Raw genomic sequence first — 27,692 nt, forward strand, 5'->3', positions numbered from 1 at the left:
ATAACTCATAGATGCGTGGTGTTAAATTTAAGAATGCTTCAGTCAAAACATAAAGACACATAGGATCATTTGCAGTTACCCAGAATCGTACCCAGCGATTTAACAAGAAATTCCTCGCTCAAAATGAAGATAGGACTGGTAACCAATTCCCTGCCTGAAATGGTATCATTCGGAAGAAACAATCTTTGAAGGTGATTTTAGAAATTTGCCTACAGGCACAGCCTTGTACGTGCGTTAGCAACGGAATTTATTTACGAGACGCCAACAAATTGTGCATTTGTTCTCAAAATATCTAGTATTCACTGAGCTACAAATTCAACCAGTTTAATTTGTTATGCACCCTTCTCATGATTTTCAGCGATTTTGTTGTTATACTGGGGAAAAAAATGCTCAAAAGCCAAAACAAATGCTCAAAAGCAAAAGAGACATTTGCACTCCTCCTGAGCCCCTGTATATGGACGTTCGCACTTGTTCCCACCTCCTACATTCTTAGTGAGGGCTATGATGGAGGGAGCCGGAACCAGACTAACGGTTAACCCAGGTTTAAGACATAGACTTTTCCACAGATTTGAATTGTCCAATTTTCCAGTGAGCTTTAGAGGCAGGAATTTCCCATGCTACATTGATGCTGGCAAAAGAAATCAGTTGGATTAAAAAAACAATTATGGTGAACAGAATTTAAATTTACCTTTTTTCAAGTTGTTTGCTAAGCATACTTTAGATTCTTAGTGGTACAATCTGTAATAAAATACAAGGGCATATAATTACGTAATATCATTTTTGCATGTAGAAAAATAATGGTGAAAGGGATATTTTTGGAAAACCAACTAGAACATGAAATTGTTTCCACTCAAAATACAATACTCTTAAATGTGCACTTGTGGCCGGTTGCGCTCTTTTGGGCTCTAAAAACGCATTTCTCACGAAATAATAATCGTTGGTAATTGATGACCAGTAGAATATAAACGTGCACACAACTATACCTTGAACTAGAACGGCGAAGTCGCCATGACTCGCTGTCGAAGGCGGGAAGGGAGGCTGGAGGTAGGGTTAGGGATGGGCATGATGGGGATCAGTATTCTCGTTGATGTGCCAAGGTGTAAGGGTCAGGTTTTAAATGTCAACATAAAAAGTCAACAGATGACCTAATAAATACATATGTATATAGGTTAGCCGTCACTGCGTTATGGGGAGGTTTTTCATTGTTAGGGTAATTAGGACCCAGTTGTGGAGCCTTTTTGCAGCCCCCACAGTGTCTTCGGGTCCCCGCACTTGTATTACCATAGGAGAACTCTTGTGTAGTCCCCACAATTAAATGCGGAACAAGAATGGGTATACATGTACATGTAGACACAACACCATCACCACATGCCCCAAACCTTACCCCATCCCCGAACCCCCTACCCACACCCATCCCAACCTCCCCCTACCCAACCCCACCCATACTCCAATCCCTATCTCCTTCACCCAACCCCCTACACCCACCTACCTATAATTCCCCTATCCCTTCTTACCCACCCCTACACATCCCCACCCTAACCCCTACTCGAATCCCTATATCCCGCCCACCCCAATCCCCCTACCCATACTGACCCATACCTCCCCACAAGACCCCAACCCCGATCCTTATCCTCTGCCCCCTCCCCTTACCCAACCCTATACACCCACGCTACACATCCTCACCCACCCCTACACATCCCCACCCTAACCCTACTCAAATCCCTATTTCCTTCCCCCTCCCCGACCCCCTAACCCTCCCCCTACCTGTCTCCATCCCACCCATACATTTGTACACATCCCGACCCCACCCAAACCCAGTATTCCAACCCCTGTCCCCCACCCCAACCCACTCACCCCACCCCACCCCACCCTAGCTCCCCTACCCATTCTTATACCAACCCAAACCACAACTCCAACCCCTATCTCCCATCCCTATTCCCCACCCCCATCCTCCCCTACCCTATCCCTAATCCAACCACATAAAACTAAAAGTTCAAGTACATGCACATCCCCGAAATACATAGTGTAAATGTTATATCGGTATACATACATGTACATGTTATACCGGTTTACATGAGCATTTAACAATTAAAAACTTAATAAAACATTTTCTTGAATTAAAAATCCTCAATAAAATAATATAATTTACTGCAATTTGAACCTAACTGAAGTTATAAAGATGATACATGTATAAAACTGCATTTCATTTTTACCCAAGTTAGCTAGTACGGAAACGTATTACCGCCACACATTTTTTTTTTTTTTTCACGTACGTACGTGATAAGTTTCACGTACGTACATGATAAGTTATCTGTTTCACGTACGTACATGATAAGTTACACGTACGTACGTGATAAGTTTCACGTACGTACGTGATAGTTTCACGTACGTACGTGATAGTTTCACGTACGTACGTGATAGTTTCACGTACGTACGCGATAAGTTTTCACGTACGTACGCGATAAGTTTTCACGTACGTACGCGATAAGTTTTCACGTACGTACGCGATAAGTTTTCACGTACGTACGCGATATGTTTCACATATGGAAGTACATTTACACGTGTTAGTTTGCTCGTATGACTTGACGCACTTCTGGTCACATCGTTGACATGCCGCGATTAACTGAAACTAAACGCTCATCTGGTTCCCAGACCAAAACATTCTGACTATTCCCGATGAATCTTGTGACTAAAACGGGAGGAATTCCTCCTTTTCCCCGAAAATTTCCGAACTTTGCCGAATTCGTTTCGTCGACAATCGGATAGCGCCCGAGTATTTCCGAATATAATATAGGTTTAATTAACTGCTAATTGCTTATTAATTTGTTTAAAAAGAGTTGATAATTAATATTCATTGCTTTCATTTAGAAATCTTGAAATTCAACGACGATTTTGTGCATCAAATATAATCGGATCGTATGGGCGAACTTTTTGCTGTGTCATGTACAATTTTGAATTTGACGACCATTACTGAGATTCTCCAAAACTCTGTCTTCTTTCGGCTCCGCCTGCTAACAGTGCTATTTGGGTGCCTTAATTTGAAGATTCCAGATCAACATTAGTCAATGTTATCTTACAAAAAACATCAAACTGTATTAGCATTACTGTATGATATTACGAAGCAAGTGATTTACTTAAAAATTTGATCAAAACATTAAAAAGCTAAACGTGATAAAGCGAAATCGGAAACGAAGCCGAGCTTTGAAAAAGGGCCATCAATGTCGTCATGTTTATTTTTAGCCACGGAGGCTGCCTGCCTAAGATTCATCAGGAATAGTCAGAATCTTTTGGTCTGGGAACCAGACTAACTAAACGCACGCAGTAAAACACGTGATATACTGAAACTTATCACGTACGTACGTGAAACTGATCATGTACGTACGTGAAACTTATCACGTACGTACGTGAAACTTATCATGTACGTACGTGAAACTTATCGCGTACGTACGTGAAACTTATCACGTACGTACGTGAAACTTATCATGTACGTACGTGAAACAGATAACTTATCATGTACGTACGTGAAACTTATCACGTACGTACGTGAAAAAAATAAATAAATGTGTGGCGGTAATACGTTTCCGTAAGCTAGAACCAAAAACTTCAACATTTTTATCAGCATTGTTGTCCCATTGTCCCTATTTCTAAAGATTTCGTTGCGGGGTACCCTTTTTTCTAAAGATTTTATTGGTGGGGTACCTCGAACAAAGGACGGGTACCCCTCAAGTGGTCCCTGGTAAGGGCGGACGGACGGAAATTGGTATTACATAGGCTCGCTTCTGCTTCGCAGCTCGCCAAAAATGACGGTTTAATTTTTGAGTTGAAATTCAATGGCTTTTTTTTTCACTGCTAGAAATACTTAAAGGAGAGGCAAAAATCGCAGACGCGCCAGATGTAAACAAACGGGCGTTTTCAATCTTTTTCTGGAAATGTCAGACAATTTGTCGGGATTTTCTTGGACCCAGAAAACACTACTATTCGACAATCTCCGGATGAAAGTTAACCTGAAACTTGGATAATAACTGCAAGCGTTACAAGCTATTATCCTTGTTAAGGTATGGCGTACACAATAAGAGGGCGCTATTTGAAGTGGGTAAATTTGAGTCACTACAAAAGAGTTAACCCACTCAAAATCACTTCGTAAACCCATGGAATGAATATTATTCAGTATGCACTGCCGACAGTTTTGTTTAACAACACTATATAAAATTCCAAAAAATATTGCATGAAACTTTTCAAATATCCAATATACCTTACTTAATTATCTTAGCAAATCTGGTATACACTATTTTCTTAATAGAAATAAGCATTATTATATATAGATTATTACTCCTTATTAATTGTCCTTTCCCACATGGTTAAGCATGAACCTCAGTAACTGGTGGAAATAGATAAAAACCAATTGTAACTGGAAATACTCCTTAGCAAATTGTTTTGGGTTTTTTTCCCCTTCTTTTTTTTTCTTTTTTCCCCTTTCCTTTAACTTTTGAAGTGGTTAAAGGTAATCGACACCATTTGCAAACGCTCAAACATAAAACTATCAAAATATTATGAATTATCTTACTTAATTTTCAGAAAATAAAAGGATATAAAGCATCCTGTGAAAAAATTTCCGCCCAGTATTCTGTCTTTTTCCAGGCAAAAAGAATAACCATCAATTCATCGCGATGGTTAGGATCAAACCTTCAAACAGCCAAACAAAACATGCTTTGCGTGAGAAAAAAAAAGATGCATTGTTACAGTTTTCTCAAAAGTATGACATCTACTGTGCCTAATTAAGACGAAATTTTTGTTTGTTTGTCATTAATATCCTGCATCAGATTGATTGCATTATTTTGATATTTCTTGAGACGCCAAAAAAAAAATGTTTGCAAATGGTGGCCATTAACTTAAAGCCCAAGAAATTAGATAAATATGTAGCCAGAGACATGATAGAGAAAGTTTGGCATATGACACAAGCCTTTATCTTCCACGTCTCTTTTCTGTGTTAAATGTATACATGTATTCATTCAATAAAAGCACTTTAGATAGAGTGTAAGCGTGCACCTGCAGTGTTGTGTTGTTTCTAGATATCATTTATTACTGTCAGTGATCTGTTAAAGTGTCTCATGGCCTTACATGTATTTGTTTAAACTAAAGTTGTGCTGGTCCCAGAGGGCCAGCCTATACTATTTAGCACCTATCTAGCACACTGGCACGCATCGACCGAACGGACCGGGCCGGACTGTCTATTGTGATTTCGACTAGAATATTAAGCCCGACTGGCCGACCCAAACTGACTGACCTGATTTGACCTGCCCTGATCTGAACTGAACTGACCTGAACTGACTAACTGACCTCACCTGTCTAAGATTTAGACTTGAATAAAACCAGACCCAACCCGAACTGTCCTGACCTGATTGGCCGGCCCGACCTGATTGACCTGACCTGACACGACCTGACCTAACCTGAATGACCTGACCTGACGTGAAGTACTGGCCTGATGACTGTCTCTTGTGATTTAGACTTGAATAAGCCCGACCCAATCTGACTGACCTGACCTAGCTGACCTGACATGACCTGACCTGACCTGACCTGACCTGACTGACTGTCTCTTAAGATTTTGACTTGTCTAAGCCCTACCGTGGCCCGCAAACAAATGACTAAGGTAACTCCTTATTCCCCTGAGACCGAGTTCATCTCTAAGACCATCTTCACTACACATGCCTAGTCTTGTTTTCTTTCTTGGTAGTTGCAAACCAAATTTGAGCTAACGGTATAAATTAGCCCCCCCCCCCCTCCAAATTATTAATAATAATAATAATAATAATAATAACTCTTTTGGCTGCAATAGGGTGACTTTCCCATAGACTTGTGCACAAACCTAAACTGTCACCTAAACCAAGTTTACCTTATGTTTTTTCCACGAAATTTAGTATTTATACTAATTGGACCATGAGGAATCGATCTAGATGGTTTTCGGCAGCAAAATTCCTTGTCCTAAGGGTCGTTTTCATAAAAGGGCGACAGTTATTTTGTAGCCTCAATAAGGTGTATCGCCCTATTGTGGACAGAGTTCGCAAAACCTGTCGCCCTATTACAGTAATAGTAGTAATAATGATAAATAAATAAATAAAAGTTGCTACAATAATTAAAAGCACTTTCTGACTCGATTCCATAAAACATTTCCCTGTGAAACTCTCACTGATGAAATTAAAACAACATGAAATTTAACAATATTCTAGATGTCAAATATGTCTGCACTGACATCAAAAATCTTAGAAATTAAAACTCCATACCCAGGAAAACTAACATGACTAACAACTACTGCAAGTACACCATTCCTTTGTCCACCGTCAATAATGCTTATAATAAAGCACACCATCATTTTCGTATCTCATGAATTTGCATAGTAAAGCTGTCACAGCGGTAGAGGGCGTTATCAACAAAGCAGTTGTTACTTAACATCACCATATCTCAGATCGATTTAGGGGAGAATGGGAAGTGCAGTTATATAAAAAACTATTTAAATGCGGAGTGTCCTGACACTACAATTTGTAAAATTATATTTATGTCATTCTTTCACGGTTCCGTCAATATTCGAGATTCTTTTGTCAAATATCATGACATGAGATTGGACGAGATTTCATTTCAATGCAAAGTGAGATTTGTTCATTACAATAGCTTTGTTTATATCGTGAATGGACAAAAGTCGGCGTGCGGTGAGCAGTGTTTATATCGCCCGACCTCTTTATGAAGAAATTTGATGACGATAAAATAAGACGTGTCGGCCTAAAAATGCAATTTCCTTAAACTTATATTCATTCTTTCGCGGTTCTAGTCAAATTTCGAGATTTGTGTGTCAAATACCAACGCAAAATATTGGACGTAAACTATTATATACCAAAGAGTTCTGAGAGCCATGGAATTGGGACATGAAGAAATATGGCAATGCATCTCTGGCCCGGACTTGGGACTTCCAATTCAGAGCATTTCCGATGCAATAGGGCCCAAAAGTGGCGCTAATAGCCATGTTGTGGATGGATCCGTTCTCAAGATGGCAACCTTTCCACTTTGGGAAACATCTCTCGTTTAAGGGGTCGTCTTCTTTGGGTTTGAATGTTTCGGAAAGTCATATGTTAACCCACCAAAAATTGAAAAGAAAATGAAAGATGACATGTTGCTCATCATTTTTCTGTGCAGCCTGAACACCCGTGAGAGTTTTGAAGTATGGGCATTTATCACTGTTGTCTGTGGGAATTTATTTGATTGGGTGCACTGCTACTGGTCTAGCACATATGCCCACTTTAATTTTCTTTCAAAAGAGGGCGCGCCACAAGAATAGTGGTCTCAATATCCACCATCAAACTCGAGTTAGGGGCAACAACTCCAGAAATACAAGATGTATTGTTGAATTATCGTCTATGTTTAATAAAAGTGTAGCATCCGTGTGGAGACCACTATTTATGTGGCGCGCCCTCTATTGAACGAAACTAGCTCAATTAGGCACGTTCGCACGTTCGTCTTGGTGCGAGACCACTATTTTTATTTAGCGAGCCCTTTCTCGAAAGAAACTTTCAGTTGTTGTTTGACGGTTTCTCACGAAATTGAATCTCCTTATGTAAAACATTAAGACCGATCGCTGGCCACACTTAAAACTGAATACAGCCGGGGCCTGCATAGGCTCGGGTTATTGCCCAAACAACAATTGTGTTATTTTGTCCATGGGCGTTGAATTTCTTTTTTTCATTCGGTTTGTATTTTTCGCGTTTAAAATACTTTATTTGTTTCGGTCATGTTATTTGCTATTGTTTGACGGTTTCCCATAAAATTAAATTTCATCATGTTACTCAGTCATTATGACAAATCACTGGACGAAATTTCAATTTTGAAATACAAAACAAACTCGTTTTAGGGGCAACAACTCAAGAAATCTGAAAATCGGTCATTCATTTTCGTCTGAATTTGAATGCATGCCTGTAATCCCATTTCAATTCAATGAAAGTTGAAACGTTTTCATTGTCCGTGCATTTGGTTTTGAGGTTTTGGTTCTTTAAGCACAGAGTTCTGGAATCGAAAGGCGCTGCTCAATCACTTAATTGATTGAACTAAAATGGAATCGAATGCTCTGGTAGCGAAAATGAAACGCATGTTCAGAACGACTTTTAAATTCAGATGAAAACGAATGACCAATTTTCAGAGGTGAATGAACATATTAGGAATTTGACCGGGAAAACCTATACAACAGATGTATTAAAATTAAAATTTCAAACGCCTTGGAGATCTAGAGTGTTGAGTATTTTTAAAAAAATGTGGAGGTACGTGTATGTAATTATTGGGTCGATTTACAGGTCTGAAACCCTGGGAGTAGACCCATGTAAATAAGCAAAAAAATCCGTCCGCCGAGCTCATGAATACAAGTTATACACTCAAATTCTTCTATATTTAATAAAGGGTTCTAAGAGCCATGGAATTGGGAAATTTAAGAAATATGGCAATGCACCTCTGGCCCGGACTTGGGGCTTCGAATTCAGAGCATTATATGCAGGACTATCATAGGTCTGATTCCCGCCCCCTGAATACAAAATCACAAATGTTAGCGCGGAACCAGCCTATTGCAAAATGGCAACAAGGCTATCACCAATGTGTAGTTTGTTTGGTGATAAGCTTCGATTTTCGCTGAATTCGAAAGTGTCTCTGGCAATTATCAATAAAGAGATATAAAGAGGGGCAGTACTTTTCAGCATTTGAAACCTATGCAGTTGAAGTGTGCCTGAAAGTTGCCTTTGTGGAGACACTGGCGATTTTCCCTACTGGTTATGATAAGAGTACTGGTTATGATAAGAGTCAGGTTTTTTTTTAGATAAGCCATGTGTTCAACTGTCGTCCATGATGTAAACATCATTTTTCAAAAAAAAAAAATAATCATGCTGCGCACGCGCAGAGGTGATCCAATCAATGGCTTTAAATGAAAACTAGCTACCGGTCCCCATATTATGCAAGCGGGAACCAGCCTAGTCTTCCCAAAGGTCTCCCTCACCGCAAGGCTCCTGTGCCATGAATATGCATTAGCGTTAATATTAATCTTAGTAGCCAATGACCGTGCATCAATGAGCCCGGCTGCCCGGGCGTAATGCTGAATCGCACCCGATAGGCCTATGATTAGTGCGTTGAATGTACTCGGCAAAACGTGTTGACTGGTGGTGAAATATCTACATTTTGAAACATCTGTCATTCGGATTTCGAACCCAGTACAAAAACCAAACCGGACCAAATTCTATCGGGAGGAAGGAACCGAGCCTGTCATCAGGATGCGGCGTCTTGCCCTGGCGTCACTTGTTGCTTGCGTCTTTGGTAAGTCGCCATTATTTCACTTCAATTTTTTTCTCCCAGCATTTGATTAGTTTTATTGTCCCGTTATTCCTGATGATGACGTTCACCCTAACCTCAGATTAATCGCTTGGCGTGTTGTGTTTCCTGAAGGCGCTTCACTTCCGAACCAAACGAATTTGTATAGGAAAGGAAGACAAGAAGTGTTATTAGGGTTGGGATCGAAGTTAACACTATTTGAATACATCAAACTCACAAATTGATAAACCTGGGCATTTCCATGGGCAGCGACATGACCCCCCTCAATTTAATTGTATATATTTTTTGTAGTATTTTAGTAAGCCATGAATTACAATTCGTTTATTACGGGCCGTTAAATTGTGATTGACCATAAGGTTAATGCCAGTTATAATCACTCTCTTGAAGACGGTCAGAGCATACTGACCGGAACGTCGCGTATATACCTGTGGGGTTTTTTTTTTTCAGAACCATTCTCTTAGTTGAGAAATTATTCCCACAAGGTGTTTCCGCAAACCTTTCATTCTTTAGTATCTCCACCATGCATGCAAAGCCTCAAATCTTACTCATAATTCCAGTGAAAAGACTGTAACTGCGCTGAAGTTGCTTTTGGCAAAGTGCAGCACCAAGACATTATTTTTTTGCTTGAAACTAGGCCGATTCGTGAATGGCATTAAAATTAAAACAAATCGGATTTATTTGATTGAAATGCAGATTTCTTAAATTTAAATCATATTTTTTTTTTCAATTCAAAATATTGATACGTCTAAAATGTGTCTAAAAACTCCCCATGCACCCTTACACTCATCACTAAGGAGTTTACAGGTTCCTATAATACCCATCATCCAAAAAAACTGAATTGATAAATGCTTTTGAAAAAAAAATCAGAGATAAACAATAAACAATCTCTTGATTTCATCTACATGTAGTCTACCTTATAGCCCAGGTTGGACGAAGTTTTCATTGCATTACGACTGAGGTCCAGGATGAGAAATCTCTACATATAATTTTGACCTGTTTTTTGTTACGTTTTACCTCGTTAAAGAAGCTTGTTTCACGCCTAGTACATACTCTATGCATCTTATCTATTGATCCGGGTGGTTCAGGAATTCCATATGTGATGCTGACCGACGTTAAACAGGAAAATAATCTCTACAGCAACGTTACACTTTGTAATAAGGTGGAATCAGTTAATTTAAATGATTAAAATGTTCCGTTATTTTGCCAAAAAAAAGATCTTTACAAAAAAGTGATTTAAAGCAGTGATTTAGAAAAAATCATTTGATTTAAATCGCGATATAAATGAGTTATTAAAATCAATGTGATTTAAATCAACCAACCCTGGGCCTTTAACTCACTTTTTTTCCCACAAATAAAATGAAACGGTGAGCTTGATTGATTTAACTGAAAGCAAAAAGGCAGACAAAATTGAACCAAATAATATAAAACAAGTGGGATAGACAAACGTCATGAACTTGTTTGAAGAAGCCTCAATACTTGTAAGGGGGATACGGTCGCCCTGGAACGACACTTCAATGTTAACCTTTTCAATATTAACGTTGAAACCTCGCAATATGAACGTTTAACCTTCGCAATATGCACGTTGTACGTTGCTTAATTTCGCAATGTGGAAGCTGCTTCTTGTCATTGTGAACGATCTATCTTGTTAATGTTCACGATCGATCGGGTCAATGTGGACCATGAATCATGCTTGATAACAATGTCGCACCTTGCTTCCTTTGCAATTTGAACCATGTACATTCGCATTGTTAACATTTGACCTTGCATCTTCTTAATATTATATTGTTGAACCGTGCTTCTTCGCGATGTGAACGATGTCTACCAAGAGTATACGATGTCCTCGCAAAGCCATATAAACCGACCACTCAATTGGATAATTGTCAACATGACGGCTGTTCAATGTCACTTAACCCTTATACTTGGGGTCTCGCTTATCCGGTATTTGGTCACTCACTAATTATATTATTCATTTTGAGGCCATGGGATGTTTGGCTGAAAAAGAAGTGTTCATTAAATTAGACTAATTATTGTTTTGCCCCCCCCCCCCCCGATTTACCGAAGTGCCCCTCGTGCGGACATAAATGTGCCCCCTCGCAATGCAAAACAAAACTGGCCCAAAAATTTTCATAGAATTTCTTTTCAGTAACCATTTCCCAAAATGGTATAGAGGGTTTTGAAATGAACGAGGAATATGAAAACCAAGCCCCAAAACCCTTACAATGGCACATAATGCGTACTTTGCATAATGGCCGGTTTTGAAGAGTGCCCCTATTTTGGAAGATGCTTCTAACCCCCCCCCCCCCCCCCCTACCAAGTGTCTGCTGAAAGAAATCGTGTTGACATTTCAGCACGGATGTGCTGCTGCACCGACGAAAGATGCATTTTACTGACCAAGTGCCCCTTTTTTGGTGATGCCCCTCCCCTGTTTGAAAACCGTTCCGCCGACGCTGGACTCATTGTCAATTGGAATAAAACAAAGAAAGAAGTCATTTAGTATTCTGTGATCATGTTAGAAGGCTTTTCTTGCCACACTTACTCTCAGAACAAAATGACATCTGTCAAGCCCTTTACATACTGATTTTATTGAACAGAACACTCGCTTGGCTGTGTGCAACGTGTTCCAAATTTTCGGCAAAATTTTCGGGTTTTGTAAAAAAGAGAAAGTCTGACAACATTTCAAAGGGAAAACGTTCCTCCGTGCAACTTCCAGGCTAATGTAATTGTGCAGAGTTAGCCGGTTATGCTGTGAAATATGGCAACCGTTTGCACTTCATTGTCATAAATGAAGGATATTAAACAAATCATCACGCAACCTCGCCCTCTGCAGGGTGTCGAGAGTACGCACCCACCACTATCTGCTCTCTCACCCTGGTATTGGATCATTTGCATGTGTAAAATTTTTGAACACGTACCAAATGAGGAGTAGTCTGGTGCCTGCCTGTGCGTTACATTATTGTTTTTTAGCAGTGTCTGTGGTAAAAACGGAATCAATTTGTCGCCCCGTGAGCTACGACAACACGATTGTTTTACAAGTTAAAATGTTACAATCTTGTCCAGCCAATCTGCAGTTTCACATTTCATATAAATATGAGCAAATTGGAAAGGAAAGGAGTATTATTTAGAAGGCGGTGGACGTTATAATTACAATGATCGTGAAAACACGTAATGCACGTTGAAAATACAACACCAACTACACGATATAAATCCTTAGCCAATCGCGGTATCGAATCAGGATACAGGAAGAAAGTTTTGTAGAAATCATTTGAAATGTTTAGATTTGTTCATCATAATTATAAAGGAGAGTTTAAAAGTTGTACCGTGTGGGTTTTTAAGCTCTGGCAAGACTACATGTCACTTGTTGGTCGGTCCGTCGGTCTGTCTGTCTGTCCCCAAAATTGACTAGGAATAATTGACTAATTGTCCAAACGCCATGCCGTGGTCATAAAATGCACTCTTGCTGATGGTTTTCGGAACAGCGATTTCGTTCGATCGATGCGCACGCGCGTTTATTGTGCATTTGTCTGTCCCCGACAATTGACCAAAATCAGCCCATAAGTTTCCCACAAAATAGAACTACCAATGAAATTTTAATTTATAGAAAAAAAAACATACAAAATAAATTAAAAAGTTAACCAAAAATTGTTTGCAACAATTTCGAAAGATGTTTGTAAATGGAGGCAAAATATGTGCAGTAATAATATTGTCACGTGGTATTCATCACAAATCGCTATAAATCTAGGTAACGTCTAAAGTATGGTGCTCCATGTGTGCCATCGGTGTCGCATTTTTTGGCGTCACATTTTTAAGCTCTGGCAGGGATCATTTTGATAGATTTCATGCAAGACGGCCAGAGCTTATTGTGAACTCGCATTTGTTTGTTTTTTGTAGGGATGTTTGTTTGCTTGTTTAATTTTATTTTTTTGAAAGGGTGGGTTTTGTTTTGTTTTTGTTTAGTTTATCTTAGCGGATACAATCGATACCGAAAACATACCGGCAATGCATTTTTTATTGCGTGAAATGTTCTTCATTTTAGATACCCTTATGGGCGTGGTTTCGGCTGAGCGGGTCTGCTACTTTAGCCAGGAGCCTGATGCGAGACATCCAGGCCGTCTTCGCTGGTTTATGCCGGGGAGTAAGGAAGATCATTGCGCCTGTACCAGTACCAGACCGGGTCCCGTCTACATGCAGCCAGTCCGTTGGTCTCATCCACCGTTCTACACCGACACTCCCATCTTTACCAACGACCAGGAGGACATTCATGACTACTTCAACTGTCATGGTGAGTATAAGTCTATTGTAATGATTATACCTAATACCTAATAACATCACGCTTTGTTTACATGCAACAAGCGCAACACAGAAAGTTCTTGTTAAGGTATATTGCAACTCAATGCTATAAAGCATTCTAAATTCCTTCACGGACATCATATTCTTTGAAACTGCGATCAGGGAAACAAATCGAACGTTTGAAGAATCATGGAGATTATAACCTATGGTGTACTATTGACAACACAGTGCATCGCCTCTTCAAGGCGACGGCACGATGGCACCGTTGCACCATCACGTCGTGCCCGTCGCGTCGTACCGTCCTTTCATCTTGTAGATTTTCGTGCCTGAAAGTCTCTCCTTCCGTCGCCCGTCGCGTCGCATGCCGCACCGTCGTGTGTTGCGTCTGTCACCGCGTTGTGCATCGCCTCGTACTTCCGCCCTCTAAATATTTTGATGTTGCCCTTACTGAGTGTAGGGAGTCCATTACATTTTTTATTTTTTTTAAAGAAATCTCATACATTTTTGTATCGCTGAAAACCACATTACACAACAAAATTAATGGCGTTTGAATCAACAATATATGCATGTTTCCATTTTGGAGATACAACAATTTAAATGGCCAAATTTGGAGTTTCTATTACTCTGTAAGAGCTACGTTATTTACTTTCAACATGTTTTATAAATCTAAATTGTTCCAACCTATCAAAATGTTTGATATCATAGGATCCAAACAAACAATAATTTGATTTTTGAATAAGGCTTTTACCACTGATAACAAAAAGTAACGACTCCCCCCAGTGGCGGTTCTACGGGGGGAGGGGGGCTAGGGGGGGGGGGCTGTATCCCCCCCCCCAAACAAAAAATAATAAAATTCACGGTCTAGCCCCCCCCCCCCCAAAAAAACATAAAAATCGGCCCCAAATACGAACGGTCTCCCCTAAATAATAGTCGTGGGAAGGGTGTATTTGAATAGTATGCCTAATTGTAGGATTTCATCAGCGCTCCCCTATGAAAATATGGCACGAGCCGCCCCCCCCCCCCCCCCCCCCCCCCCCCCCCCAATTGATTTTCGGAGGCCTTTGTGTCTGGAGAAAATAACCGGTCTACATTTCAGCATGCCTCCCTGAAAAAAAATCTGGATCCATCCTACTAGCCCCCCCCCCCCACCCCCCAAAAAAAATATTGGTTCTAGAACCGCGCCTGCCCCCCCCCCCCCCCCCCCCCGGAGCTTCGCACTGTCCAGGTACGCGCTGAGCAAACACCGCGATGTGACCAGACATTGCCATGGCAGACGGCCCTCCGTCGGGCACGGGCAAAGTATATTCCCGATCCCGCTCCACGCAACGCAGCAGCACGGAATAATGTGTGCACGGGTTATTACTGCTGCTGCGTGCGAGACTACATGTAAGTCTGGCAATAGACCAATGCTATCCGCGTACAATAACATGCGGTAGGGGGCTGGGGGGCACTTGACACCCCCCCCCCCCCCAGAATTTTCCAAGCCAACAAAAGTGCCAAAGGCCCAAGGGCTGATCCAAGGGAGGGGGGAGGCCGGGCCATGCCTCTTCCACCAAAAAGAAAAAGAAAAAAAAGAACCCAATTTCTTTTTTGGGGGTGACGTCACAAACAAAGGTAGCACAGCACCATCTTTTCCTAAAATAGGCCTATAGGTTTTTCCGGCCAATTTCACCAAGTTTTCATTGAATTTAATGCCTGGCTTATTCGATTTAGATTGAATTGAAAGATCACGCAGATCGGTATTCGACAATTAAAAAGAATATTTCAATTTCACTATCCGAGCATTCTATCGCCTTTTAGCTTCACTCGTCCCTATCAAAGATGCATTCATTGAAAAATATCGCGTTGTTCATTCAATTTCGTCTAAAGCATTAGTAAGGGGTTGATCGGGCATTCGTTTTCATTAATGGGCAAACATAATTATGTTACATTTTGTCAAACATCTTTTAAGACTTCATACCTGTCCGTATTCCTTAGCGTAAATCATATTTGATGACTTCAGTCCGTAGATGCCTTTCTTTCTTAATTATGTACAATGAATTTTTCTCAGAAAATCTTACTGTGCAACTCTTTACTACTGCGAAATGTAAGAAAACTACACATTTGAAAAAAAATCAGTTAATCTTACTGCAAAAGTGCACTTCTTTAAACATTTCCCATGCTTTTCCGGACTACGTATGAGCGCACTGTTACTGTGATGTCATTTCAGGGAGACACTGTTCAGTTTAGGGGTTTTTCTTTCAAATTATTCATCCAAAATTTGCTAATTGAAAACATTTGTGGGAAAGGGTTGGTCATTGGCTTACTGCCATGTACTGACACAACATATAATCACTAAATAAAAGAAATTTATGACAGCAAAATATCCAAAATTCTAGCAACCTTTTTGCTGAAATAGCCGTGTAACATTAATCATGCTCGGAATGCCATCACAGGTTTTCTAATGATGATGAAACTTTGCATTAGCATAAAAACGGAGAAGACACGAAACACACCCCTCAAAATGGAAAATAAAACTTGCAAATAAGGTTAAATGTGACACAAAGATGTATTTTCAAGGTTTGCATTGAAAACTTTGCGTAGGCCCTGTGAATACGGTAAGTGTTCAGTCAGACATACGCAAGAGAACATTTAAGAAATAACGCAAGAGAAGTGTTCCCGACGGTACAACCATTGCCAAACATACGTGTCCCGATGTCTTGCATGTAAAGAAATCGTCAACGTAAAGATGCCCTTGCTCAAACGTTTAAACAAGAAGATAAGATCAACAGTGAAAAGAAATTATCTAAGTCCCTTTCAATTAATTATTTCGTTACATCTTGTTTCCCTCATATCAGTTAAATTGTAACATTGTAAATTTTACAGTCATCAAGATTTTTGAGGGGAAATAAACCTTGGTTGTACCATTGGGAACACTTCTCTTGCGTTATTTCTTAAATGTTTTCTTGCCTAATGTCTGACCCAACATTTAACGTATATTCAAAGGGCCCATACAATTAAGTTTTCAATGCAAACCTTAAAAATACATCTTTGTGTCACAATTTACCTTATTTGTTTTATGTTTCCATTTTAAAGGATTTTTGGGTCCCTTCTCCATTTTTATGCTAATGTAAAGTTTCATATTCATTAGCCTGAACCTGTGATGGCATTCCGGGCATGATTAATGTTACATGGCTATTTCAGCACACACAAAATGCTAGAATTTTGGATATTTAGCTGTCATAAATTTCTTTTGGTCGGTGATTCTTTGTTGTGTCAGTGCATTGCAGTAAGCCAATGAGCAACCCTTTCCCATAAATGTTTTCAATAAGCAAAGTTTGGATGAACAATTTGAAAGAAAAACCCCTAAACTGAACAGTGTCTTTCTGAAATGACATCACAGTAACAGCGCGCTCATAGATCATACGTAGTCCGGAAAAGCATGGAAACTTTTAAACGTTTAAAGAAGTGCACTTTTGCAATAAGTTTTGGGTTCGTTCAATTTCATTTTTTAGGCAGCCAAGATTTTGCTCTGAATGTTCGTTTTCATTTTCGGGCAGCCTATTTCGTTTTGGTGCATTCAAGACTTAACTTGTAGCAGTATTAAATTAAGTCTTTGCAACCTTATGACGGTTGACGCATTCAAATTAGCAAACATCTGTGCGCTTATAATGTATAACCATGCTTTTCGTTTCTTATTCGTTTATGGGCAATCGCTTTCATCGTTTGGTCATTTAAATTAGTAAGATTTTTTAATCGATATTTTTTCCTATTTTTTCTCCGAGGTTTATTTCCCCTCAAAAATCTTGATTAACTGTAAAATTTACAATGTTACAAATCAACTGATATGAGGGAAACAAGATGCAACGAAATAATGAATTGAAAGGGACTAAGATAATTTCTTTTTCACTGTTGATCTTTTCTGTATACTTGTTTAAACGGTTGATCAAGGGGCTTTTTTTACGTTGACGACTTCTTGACGTGCAATACATCGGGACACGTATGTTTGGCAATGGTTGTATCGTCGGGAACACTTGTCTTGCGTTATTTCTTAAATGTTTTCCTGCGTATGTCTGACCAAACACTTACCGTATTCACAGGGCCCATGCAAAGTCTGCAATGCAAACCTTGAAAATACATCTTGGTGTCACATTCAACCTTATTTGCAAGTTTTATTTTCCATTTTGAGGGGTGTTTTTGGTGCCTTCTTCGTTTTTATGCTAATGCAAAGTTTCATATTCATTAGAAAACCTGTGATGGCATTCCGAGCATGATTAATGTTACACGGCTATTTCAGCAAAAAACGTTGCTAGAATGTTGGATATTTTGATGTCATCAATTTCTTTTCTTTGGTGATTATATGATGTGTCAGTTTATGGCAGTAAGCCAATGACCATCCCTTTCCCACATATGTTTTCAATTAGCAAATTTTGGATGAATAATTTCAAAGAAAAAACCCCTAAACTGAACAGTGTCTTTCTGAAATGACATCACAGTAACAGCGTTAGTCCGGAAAAGCATGGAAACTTTTAAACGTTTAAAGGAGTGCACATTTGCAATAAGATTAACCCAAAAAGTGTTGTCAAATGTGTAGTTTTCTTACATTTCACAGAGTTGCGCAAAAAGAATTCCTGATAAAAATTCATTGCACATACCCTTTAATTAAGAAAGAAAGTCAATCTACGGTTTGAAGTCATCAAATATGATTTACGCTAAGGAATACGGACACGTATGAAGTCTTAAAAGATGTTTGACAAAATGTAACATATGTTTGCCCATTAATGAAAACGAATGCCCGATCAACCCCTTACTAATGCTTTAGACGAAATTGAATGAACAACGCGATACTTTTAAAATGAATGCACCTTTGATAGGGCCGAGTGAAGCTAAAAGGCGATAAAATGCTCGGATAATGAAATTGAATGATTCTTTTTGATTGTCGAATGCCGAACTGCGTGATCTTTCAATTTCAATCTAAATCGAATGAGCCAGGCGTTAAGTTGAATGAAAACTGGGTGAAATTGGCCGGGAAAACATTAACCAAAAATTGTTGTCAAGGTGTAGTTTTCTTACATTTCATAGTAGTAAAGAGTTGCACAAAAAGAATTCCTGAGAAAAATTCATTGCACATACCCTTTAATTAAGAAAGAAATGCGTCTAATTATTGAAGACATCAAATATGATTTACTCTAAAGAATAAGGAAACGTATGAAGTCTTAAAAGATGTTTGACAAAATGTAAAATATGTTTGCCCATTAATGAAAACGAATGCCCGATCAACCCCTTACTGCTGGTTAGGACGAAATTGAATGAACAACGCGATACTTTTAATATGAATGCATCTTTGATAGGGACGAGTGAAGCTGACAGGCGATAGAATGCTCTGATAGTGAAATTGAATGATTCTTTTTGATTGTCGAATGCCGATCTGCGTGATCTTTCAATTTCAATCTAAATCGAACGAGTCAGGCGTTAAATTGAATGAAAACTTTGTGAAATTGGCCGGGAAAACCTATAGTAAAATGTTTCGTATTCAAGTTTTATTAATTTCTCATTGCACTTTTCGGTAGCACACGAAGTAAAGATCAAGCGTCATTATGCTCCGGAGTCAAAAATATTGCCCAGGGCAATATTTACCACTCCGCATAAAAAATGAACATAGTAGGGCCTACTTCAGTCAGTGCAAAAAGTTGATGTCCTAACTAATTTTTTTCAACTTTTCACCTGAAATCGCTTGTAATTTGACCCGGATGACGTCACAAAATTCGTCACATTTCCGGACCAGGGTTCATGTTCAAACCAGGTTACCTCCTCGTCCATTCACCCGTTATTTGGAAGCAATAAGTTTTCTTATGATATTGAGGATTCTGTATGTATTTTTAATTCAACTAACTTTAACCTTCCGGTAACTCCGGGAGGAAAGGTCAAGCATGTTAATGAAGGTATGGCCTATCAGATTTGCAAAGTATAGGTTTTCCCGGCCAATTTCCATATTTTTTTTCCTGATCATTTTCTTCATCAGCCATTCAATTTTGCGTGATGTTTTACACATATCTGATCAAATTGGGCATTCAATTTTAATTTTTAGGCACCCAAGATTTTGCTCCAAATGTTCGTTTTCGTTTTGGGGCATTCCATTTCGTTTTAGTACGTTCAAATTTTAGGCTGACAATTTGAACAGAAAACTTCTAGCTGAACAGAGTCTTTCTGAATTGACATCACAGCAACAGCGTCCTCAGTAGTCTGGAAAAGCACGGAAACGTTTAACTGTTTAAAGAGTATAAATAAGAGTATATACCAAAAAGGGATGTCAAATAGTTTTCATGCATTTAAGAGGAGTCAAAAGTTGCAGAAAATGTGTTCCCTTAGATAAATTCATTGCATGGACTCTTAAGCAAGAGAGGTGTGCATCTACGGATCGAAGACGTCTGATGTAATTTACGCAGACATAATTCAGAATTTTATAGGAAAACGGGTACACACAAAGATGCTTGATAAAATGTACAATATGTTTGCCCATTGATGAAAATGAAAGTCCGATCAACCCTTACTGCTGGTTCAGACAAAATTGAATGAACAAGACGATACTTTTAGAATGCAAGGATAGTGAAATTGAATGATTCTTTTTGATGGTCGAATGACGATGTGCGTGATTTTACAATTTTAATCTAAATTGAATGAGCCAGGCGTTACATTAAATAAAAACTTGGTATTTTGGCCGGGAAAACCTATATTAACATGATTGTTTATTATTTGTCCATGAGTTTAAAAAAATGTTAATTTGATACCCGATGACGTCATGATGATGTACCTTCTGTATCAGGGTTGATTTTCGTTCCAAGTCTCAAGTTCCTGCTGGGAACAGGTTGAAGAAAAGTCGCTGAGAATGACGGTCCGGGGAAAAGAAAGAAAAGCTCAATCGATTCTAAAACGGTAGCCGGGTTGTGGCAGATTCCCCAAATCCAAATAAAGGCTGCCGTACTCAAGGATAATTATTTTCACTAAAAGCGTGATCACTGAAGCCTTTCTGCATTTTATGTTACGTCATTTATAATACATTAACCACCGGATACACACAAAGGAACGCAGTCATCAAGCGCTTCCTTTCTGCCTCATTGCTTACCAGTATTGTCGATAGGTTATTAAATATGAATTTAATAATTTCCCTCCATCGTAGATTTTTGTTATGATGATTTTGCGCTTAAATGCAAGGCCGGTAGAATCGGGTGAACAAGAGAGTTACTGCATGAGACTTCATAGTGTGTACATTCATGTACATCTTCCTGATCCGAAAGTCACAGGGAGCAATGATATTTATAAGAAATAACAATATTCAAACGAAATGAGACAGGGAGGTACTGAGGGGTGATCAGTCGTTGGTTAATGAGTATGAAGACAAAAATTGGCTCAATTCCTTTTAAAGTATGAAGAAGTCAGCCTATTGGCCTTCCTTTTCAGTAATATAAGACAAATTACTGTCGTTTGAAATTAAAATTAAAACATTGGTCCACGGTTGTCACTATTTTTATTATAGGTTTTCCCGACTATTTTAAAATGTTCATTACTCGAATTCACTGTTTCTAATATTCAAATTCGTCCATCAACATCGATTTAATGCACTTCCAATGTTTAATTTTATTTTTTGGCAAATTTAAATAATGAGCACACGTTTCGCCCCGGAGTATTCGATCTCGTCTCGTCTACGCCAAACCTTGTTATTCAGAAATTAAATTCGTCTAATTGATTCATATCAGATGAATTCGATTTCTGAATGCCGGCTGCACGGCGAAATTGATCGGTAATATCGAAATTGATCTGTAATGTCGAATATCGACCCGGTGACTAAAGAGGGTTACCAAACTTTGAATAAATGGCTGAAGTGGTTTTCTTTTTAAAGCATGTGACATTTTTCTCGGACGAAATTGAATGTTAGAGTTGGTGCATTGGAATGAAGAATGTTTTAATTTAAATAGTCGGGAAACCTATAGTATCTTAGAATGTAGCATTGCCAAGGCCTTTCTGGTGATATTTTTCCTCTCATCAATTAGATCATAAAGTGAGCCTCGTTCATTTATAATGCAGTAACTCCGGGAAAATATACAAAAGAGACACAACCATTAATTGCTAGCTTTCTGCCTCGTCTTCCTGCCCAAAATCAATTGGGCATCAATGAAATAAATAAATTAAGTCAAATTATCCATGACATTTCAATTGTATAGTTCACTGAAAAGCAGAGCCAGCATAAAAAAAATTCAAAGCGGAGTACTGCCTGTACTTTTGGTTTTTCGTCACAGAGTACGCATAACCCTTGGTGTAACCCATCGGATACGCACCAAGAGAGGCGATTTCTAGTCAGGATTTGGAGGGGACAGCGGCGTTGACAGCGGCGTCGACAGTGGAATCTCCGGGGGAGAGGAGGGTGGGGGGATTGCCATGTAGGCATATTAATGGATCGAGCTTAGTGGTAGCCGGCTAGCCAAATGCAAGGTTATACCGCAGCGGGCTAGTCAAAGCACTGGTTACATTACAGTGTAATAATTCGTTTGTCTTGTTAATGACTTTTACTTTTTAAGGAGATAATTCAAAGGGGAATTAATATAAATTATGTGGTTGTTTTATGTTTGCCATGTAAAGTTTAATATTTTAATGTTTTGAGCACGAGAACCACAACACTTTCTATTGTATACCATTGTAAATAAATGGCAATCAATCAAATCAATCAATCAATCAATCAATCAATCAAAACCATTAAACTATACCCCCTGGCGAATCGAAATTATTGAAATAAGGCATGCAACTTTCTCGTGTATCCGTTGATTTTAGCGTTTTTAAAGGGAATTGCTGCCTAAAATCCCCGAAAATGTCATGTTTTGGATTGATTAATACTAATCCTATTTCAAAGGTCTGGTTGAAAGGAAACTATTCTAATGTCTTACCGTTCCAAAGAAAGAAGGGGGACGGTCGTTCACATCGCGTGGATCGGACGCGGCGGACATTTCAGCCGTGTTCATTCAATGCACGGTACTTACTCGTTGCGCGTGTGTGGCACATAATACACACGCTATTGTTTCTCGCACGTCCGCAAAATACGATGCACTGGTAAGACAAGTGCGGCAGAATTCAAAACTAGCACCCAACAGCTCGATTTTTGAAAGTCAAAATTTTGACTTTTAAAGGATGGTTATGATGTCGATTTTTTTATCCTTCTTTTAAATGCTCTTTCCAATTTTGTTGTCCAACTTGGCGCATTCGAGAACGTAATATCCCTTTAAAAAATGCTGGTCTCAGAAAAAAACATAATCTGATACTGACGCGCATTAATTTGTTTCATGTCATTGCGCCGCCGACTTCTGCGCCAAAACCGCTTGCGTGTAAATTAAAAAAAACATGGCCTGGCTGTGCGTTTTGTAGAGCGTACCAGTATTGCTGCAAAAAAAAACCGACATAGTATCTCCTTTAAACGACTTATTATCTCGTTTAAACGACTTATTCATCTTTTTTAAGCTACGGATTTTATCTTGTTTAAACGACTTATTTATCTTATGAATGACTTATTTGTCTCTCTTTCAAACGAGCCTATAGCACACTAGTAAAGTGAAATTCGCGCTACTACGGTGTTCCCCATCTGCCATCTCGCATCTGGTTTGGATGACCTCCTGACCTTTGTGTCGCGAGTTGTAATATGCAAATTTGGAACAATTATCAACCCTGTTATACACAAGAGATTTGCATTCATTCACGGACGCTTGAGTGAAACATGATAATCACAATACTTGAAACACTTCGTCTGATTGAGCTACAGCGTCCATGTACAAATCAAAATCAACATACATGATTGTGATTGTTTTAATGAACCCCGCCCCACCCTGATCGATATTTTCCAGTACCTCCGACAGATGATTTGAAGTGCTCTAAGGGAGGACCCTTTGGGATGGAAGACGGTCGCATCCCAGACGCAAGCATCACAGCGTCGTCAATGTGGCAAAACAAGACCAATCACGGACCCACCAGGGCTCGGCTTAACCTTCAAGGTAACATTATTGTCGTTTAACAATTACATAGGATGAAGAATAAGACAACTCAAACAAAAACAATTCGTCAAAAGTGAAAAAAATGCCAAACGTTTAAAACTCTCCTCGGAGGGGTGGTGCTTCAAAGTGAAGTCTGTTTTGCTCAATTGTATAACTACACATTTTGTGGTCAGGAACTTTCACAAGTAGGAACTTTCACAAGTTTCACTAGTCGTTCATTCCTCAATGGCTGACTGTCATATAGAGGTGCTAAGCACAACACACAGCCTGCCCCCCCCCCCAAAAAAAAAATGCTGCAAACAGAAAAGGGCTCTGTGTCCTTGGAATATTGAAAAATGTTTCATGATGCTTATATAATGTTACACCTGGGATATTAAGCTTTCAAATGCTAGCTATTTGTTTTATCAATTTTGCTTTTGCCAAACCAAAGATATGGTCCGTTGAACACAAACACTCAAACTTGTGCCACTTTCCGTAAGCTGATGCTATAAACAGAAATTGCCAGTATTAAACACATGTATGATCGTGCAGAAATACAATTAGTAATGAATAGGTGAAGAAACACTTTAGTTATTCATATTATAATGTTCTTTTCATTATTTGTAACACACTCTCTAAATCATCATCATAAAAACATATCTTCTGGAATTGCGAAACTCAATTGAAGTCGGATTTGAACCGGTGCCATATCTTGTCATGTCATTATAGGCATAATAATGTAGAAAGTGGCACAAATTGATTTTTGAGTGTTTGTGTTCAACGGACTATATCTCTAACTTGGCAAAAGCAAAATTGATGAAACAAATAGCATTTGAAAGCTGAATATCCGTGGTTTAACATTATATAAAGCATCATGCAATATTTTTCAATATTCCAAGGACACAGAGCCCGTTTCTGCTTGCAGCATTTTTGGGGGACAGGCTGTATAAAACACATGAAGGAGCGTTACCAGCAAAAAGTCTGTGCACTGCTTGTGACTATTTCCCTGCCGATTTTTGATTAGCATATAAAACTGGTCATGCAATACTTTCTCCTTATTATCCGCTTACTTTGCAAGTGTAGCCTCTCCCAGGTGTAATGCTTGTGGCAGGTTGTCAGTTTTAGCTGAGCACATACATTTGCTAAGCAGTATTCTATGCCCAACTGTTTGATTATCTGCTTACTCTGCAGCCGGTAGCGCCTCAGCCTGGTGTAATACTGGAGCTAGTGAAACCCATCCGTGGATCCAAGTCGACCTTGGTTCCAATGTCATCATCACTGGCGTTATCACCCAGGGGCGCTGGGATGGGAACTACCTAGATTGGGTGACAGAGTTCGAAGTGGCCTACAGCGACGATGGCCAAGAATGGACCGACGTCACCGATGATGAATCAAGTACACCGATGAAGGTAGTCCAATCGCATTGTTCAATTTGCCCTTTTACCGATTTAATTTCATAAATAACGTATGCTCAGTGCTCTCCGAGAGTTTGAGATAAAATTCACAAGCTTTATACTCAGTCGGTTGGGACTCAAACCCAAAACATTCTGTTTACGGGTGCTGATGTTGGATAAAAATTAAGTTCGATCAGATTCGAACCAGCCACAGACCCAGGCAACCTTGCTGGTCGATTGGTAAGACATTCGCACTAGTAAGCACATTGTCGTGGGTTCAAGTCCAACCCACGTAAACACCAGTCCCTCGCCGCTCTTAAATTTAAAAGCAAATGAAAAAAAAATAGTATACTGAGAAGGGAAAAAGGCCAACTTGGGATTTGTTGTCAGATCGACTTATGTTTCCTTCCAACCATTTTCCAATCAACAAATGTGTTGTCTTGCCTTAGTGTTTTCAATACTCTAATTATTTCACTGATTCTACAAAGCCCTGAAAACTAAGATTATGCACGCCGTAGGACGAGGGCTCCCTCTTTCGCTCCTGCTGAGACCGTGTGACTGCAAGGAAAAACTTATCCCATTAGGCCAAAAAAAAAAGTCTCCAGTTTCTGGTATAGAGCTTGCCCAAAAAGTGGTGCGGCGACGCGGCTTTTTTTTTTTTTTACCTGATTTTTTTGCTTCAAATGTCAGCTGATGACTGCAAATGGTGCCCGACTAAAATTAGTGCAAATATATGGGAGTTCAGAGAGGCCACATAAAGCTTATTCTCGACCATAACCCAATCTAAAAATACGTTAAAATTGTGCAGCAGCAGGATTCCAGTCAAACCAGTGAGTTTGGCGGTTTTGAGACATCATCTTTCATTAAAAAAAAAAAAAATCATTTTGCCGACGCGCATGGCTATGGCGACGCGCGCACATACCAGAAACCGGATACTTTTTTTTTGGCCTTAACCTTTCAACGCTGGTTTAAAAAATCGTGTTCATATTGTTTATTCCACAGTTCCCTGGAAACTTTGACAAAAACACCCACGTGACCACCACTTTCCCGAAGGCTTTGCAGGCCAGGTTCCTGCGTATCCTGCCTACTCAGTGGGAAAGGCACTGCTGTATGCGCTTTGAAGTCCTCGGCTGTACAATTAATGAGTAAAGTCCATCGAGGCTAGCTTGGGAAAACCTAGCTCTAGTGCTCGCTGGAAATTCGACAAACTGGAGCATGGGGATATATATATAAGTCATAGATGCGTGGTGTTAAATTTAAGAATGCTTCAGTCAAAACATAAAGACACATAGGATCATTTGCAGTTACCCAGAATCGTACCTGGCGATTGAACAAGAAATTCCTCGCTCAAAATGAAGATAGGACTGGTAACCAATTCCCTGCCTGAAATGGTATCATTCGGAAGAAACAATCTTTGAAGGTGATTTTAGAAATTACCCTACAGGCACAGTTTTGTATGTGCGTTAGGCCAAAAAAAAATAAGTCGGTCTCTGGTCAGCGCGCGCGTCGATTTTAATCATGCGCGTCAATCTTTTTTTTTCCAAAATGTTCCGCGGTAGCTCCAACAGCGCCCTCTATTGCCGCACCTCCTCTTTTTTTTTTACCAAAGAGCACCAAGGAATGGGAAATTGCACCAAGGCAAATGATCGAGAGCACCAAGGCAAATTATGGAGGACACCAGTGTACATGAGGACACCAAAAAAGCAAAATAGTACCCCAACTTGTCTGTACAATCCAAGCTTGAAGAACTAACGGTTAACCCAGGTTTAAGATATAGACTTTTCCACAGTTTTGAATTGTCAAATTTTCCAGTGAGCTTTAGAGGCAGGAGTTTTCCATGCTACATTGATGCTGGCAAAAGAAATCAGTTGGATTAAAAAAAAATTATGGTGAACAGAATTTAAATTTACCTTTTTTCAAATTTTTTGCTGAGCATATTTTAGATTCTTAGTTGTACATTCTGTAATAAAATACAAGGGCATATAATTACGTAATAACATTTTTGCATGTAGAAAAATAATGGTGAAAGGGATATTTTTGGAAACCAACTAGAACATGAAATTGTTTTCACTCAAAATACAATACTCTTAAATGTGCACTTTTGGCCGGTTGCGCACTTTTTGGGCTATAAATACCCATTTCTCACGAAATAATAATCGTTGGACAGATTGATGACCAGTAGAATATAAACGTGCACACAACTATACCTTGAACTAGAACGGCGAAGTCGCCATGGCTCGCTGTCGAAGGCGGGAAGGGAGGCTGGAGGTAGTATTGGGGATGGGCATGATGGGGATCAGGATTCTCGTTGATGTGCCAAGGTGTAGGGGTCAGTTTTTAAATGCCAACATAAAAAGTCAACAGATGACCTAATAAATACATGTGTATATAGGTTAGCCGTCACTGCGTTATGGGGAAGTCTTCCATTGTTAGGGTAATTAGGACCCAGTTGTGGAGCCTTTTACATTACACCCACCTACCTTATAATGCCCCTATCCCTACTTACCCACCCCTACACATCCCCACCCTAACCCCTACTCGAATCCCTATATCCCGCCCATCCCAATCCCCCTACCCATACTGACCCATACCTCCCCACTCGACCCCAACCCCTACTCCGATCCTTATACCCTGCCCCTCCCCTTACCCAACCATATACACCTACGCTACCCAT

At 39.5% G+C, this 27,692-nt stretch overlaps 1 protein-coding gene across 1 annotated transcript; it reads left to right on the top strand.

Moving 5' to 3' along the window:
* The first annotated feature begins 1,008 nt into the window (after positions 1–1,008).
* LOC119731436 (lactadherin-like) lies at positions 1,009–26,167 on the top strand. The gene is made up of 5 exons (XM_038204606.1): positions 1,009–1,099; positions 13,382–13,627; positions 23,499–23,645; positions 24,816–25,033; positions 26,021–26,167. Exons 1-5 carry the CDS (start codon positions 1,009–1,011, stop codon positions 26,165–26,167), a joined length of 849 nt encoding a protein of 282 aa, XP_038060534.1.
* The last annotated feature ends 1,525 nt before the right edge of the window (positions 26,168–27,692 follow it).

The sequence above is a fragment of the Patiria miniata genome, unplaced genomic scaffold (genome assembly GCF_015706575.1).
Source record: "Patiria miniata isolate m_02_andy unplaced genomic scaffold, ASM1570657v1 HiC_scaffold_23, whole genome shotgun sequence".
In the NCBI taxonomy this organism is placed as follows: Eukaryota; Metazoa; Echinodermata; class Asteroidea; order Valvatida; family Asterinidae; genus Patiria; species Patiria miniata.

Excerpts from the sequence above, each read along its gene's own strand:
- LOC119731436 (XM_038204606.1), top strand. The coding sequence starts at position 1,009 with ATGACTCGCTGTCGAAGGCGGGAAGGGAGGCTGGAGGTAGGGTTAGGG. Across the intron at positions 23,646-24,815 it reads GGCTCGGCTTAACCTTCAAG|CCGGTAGCGCCTCAGCCTGG; the intron begins GTAACATTATTG and ends CTTACTCTGCAG. Across the intron at positions 25,034-26,020 it reads AATCAAGTACACCGATGAAG|TTCCCTGGAAACTTTGACAA; the intron begins GTAGTCCAATCG and ends TTTATTCCACAG.